Source organism: Fulmarus glacialis, unplaced genomic scaffold (assembly GCF_000690835.1).
Source record: "Fulmarus glacialis isolate BGI_N327 unplaced genomic scaffold, ASM69083v1 scaffold40414, whole genome shotgun sequence".
Classification (NCBI taxonomy): Eukaryota; Metazoa; Chordata; class Aves; order Procellariiformes; family Procellariidae; genus Fulmarus; species Fulmarus glacialis.
The window spans coordinates 1-1,118 of NW_009209435.1; the positions used below are offsets into that span (position 1 = coordinate 1).

The 1,118-nt window shown below is 60.6% G+C and overlaps 1 protein-coding gene across 1 annotated transcript in view; it reads left to right on the plus strand.

The window, feature by feature from the left end:
* Nucleotides 1–344: 344 nt before the first annotated feature.
* Nucleotides 345–1,118, plus strand: part of LOC104076092 (ras GTPase-activating-like protein IQGAP3) — a gene marked incomplete at both ends in the record, with an annotated part of 6,667 nt that continues 5,893 nt past the window's right edge. The window contains 2 exons of the mRNA XM_009576820.1: nucleotides 345–428; nucleotides 699–770. Coding sequence (XP_009575115.1) covers nucleotides 345–428; nucleotides 699–770 — 156 coding nt within the window. The remainder of the gene's footprint in view (nucleotides 429–698; nucleotides 771–1,118) is intronic.

Here is a 1,118-nt window from a genome sequence, read left to right on the forward strand (position 1 = left end):
TCCTGCGGGAGCAGCGGCCGGCTGCCATCAGGATCCAGGTGACGTAGCCAGAATCCGTCCCTCCTCTGTGCGGGGGGGATGCAAACCACGGGCGGCCGCTTGCAGCATCCTCCAGCGGGTCCGGGGAGCACCGGTGCTTGCTGCTCCGTACGTTTAACAGCCGGGACTCACCCAAGGCGCTGCGGAGGATGGTGCGGGGCTTGTTTTTCTCACAGCAGCCGCTTTGGGTGCTGGTTTCCTCTGTTTTCCCACGCCGCCTTATCTTCTCTTCTTGCGTGCTCTCTGAAAAACCAACCGTCCGTCGCAGGTCGCGGTAGCTGGTTGTCTTTTCTCCCCCCCGCCAGGCTTGTTGGAGAGGGTACAAGCAGCGCAGAGCTTACCTGGAGAGGCTGCGCTACCTGCAAGCCAACGCAGACGCGGCGATAAAGGTTTGGAAGACTCTTCCTTCACCCTCTGCTCCAACATTGGGCATTGCTCGGCCACGACGTGGTATTTTCCCCCCTGCCCAGTAAAGAGGCAGCTGGGGGGGGATCCGGCAGCTGGACCAGGGCACGGCTGGGCAGCGTGTTGGGGCACGGGGGGAGCTTGGGCTGGGGGGGAATGTCTTGCAAAAATCCCCTCGGTTTTCCCCCTTTCCACCCGCTTGCTTTGGCCAAGCGAGTCCTTCCAGTGTCCGACTGCTTGAACATCTCTCCCAGATCCAGGCGGGCGTGAGGATGTGGCAGGCTCGGAGAAAGTACCAGGAGAGGCTGCGCTACTTCAGGCAGAACGTGAGTGATGGGATGGGGAGTAAAACCGCTCCTGGGAGCGGGTCACCGTCTGTGGGGATGGAGGGGCACGATCCTGAGCGTGCGGTCGGACCATTGTCCCCGAGTCCTTGCAGCGTGAGGGAGAAAATGGTGCGTCCTTGCACAGGGACAGATGGGAAGGAAAAGGTGCCTGGTGGGTCTGGAAGCCAAACTAGCAGGCTCTGTAAGGTGTGGGGAGAGAAGAACACTCCTGTTTCACCAAAAACGAAGGAGGACTTCAAGATGCCCGTTAAAGGGGAAGGAAATTTTGGGGGAAAGGGGTGTGTCGGCTGCGGGAAGTGAAGCTGCGCTGCTGGAGTTGCCGCAGCA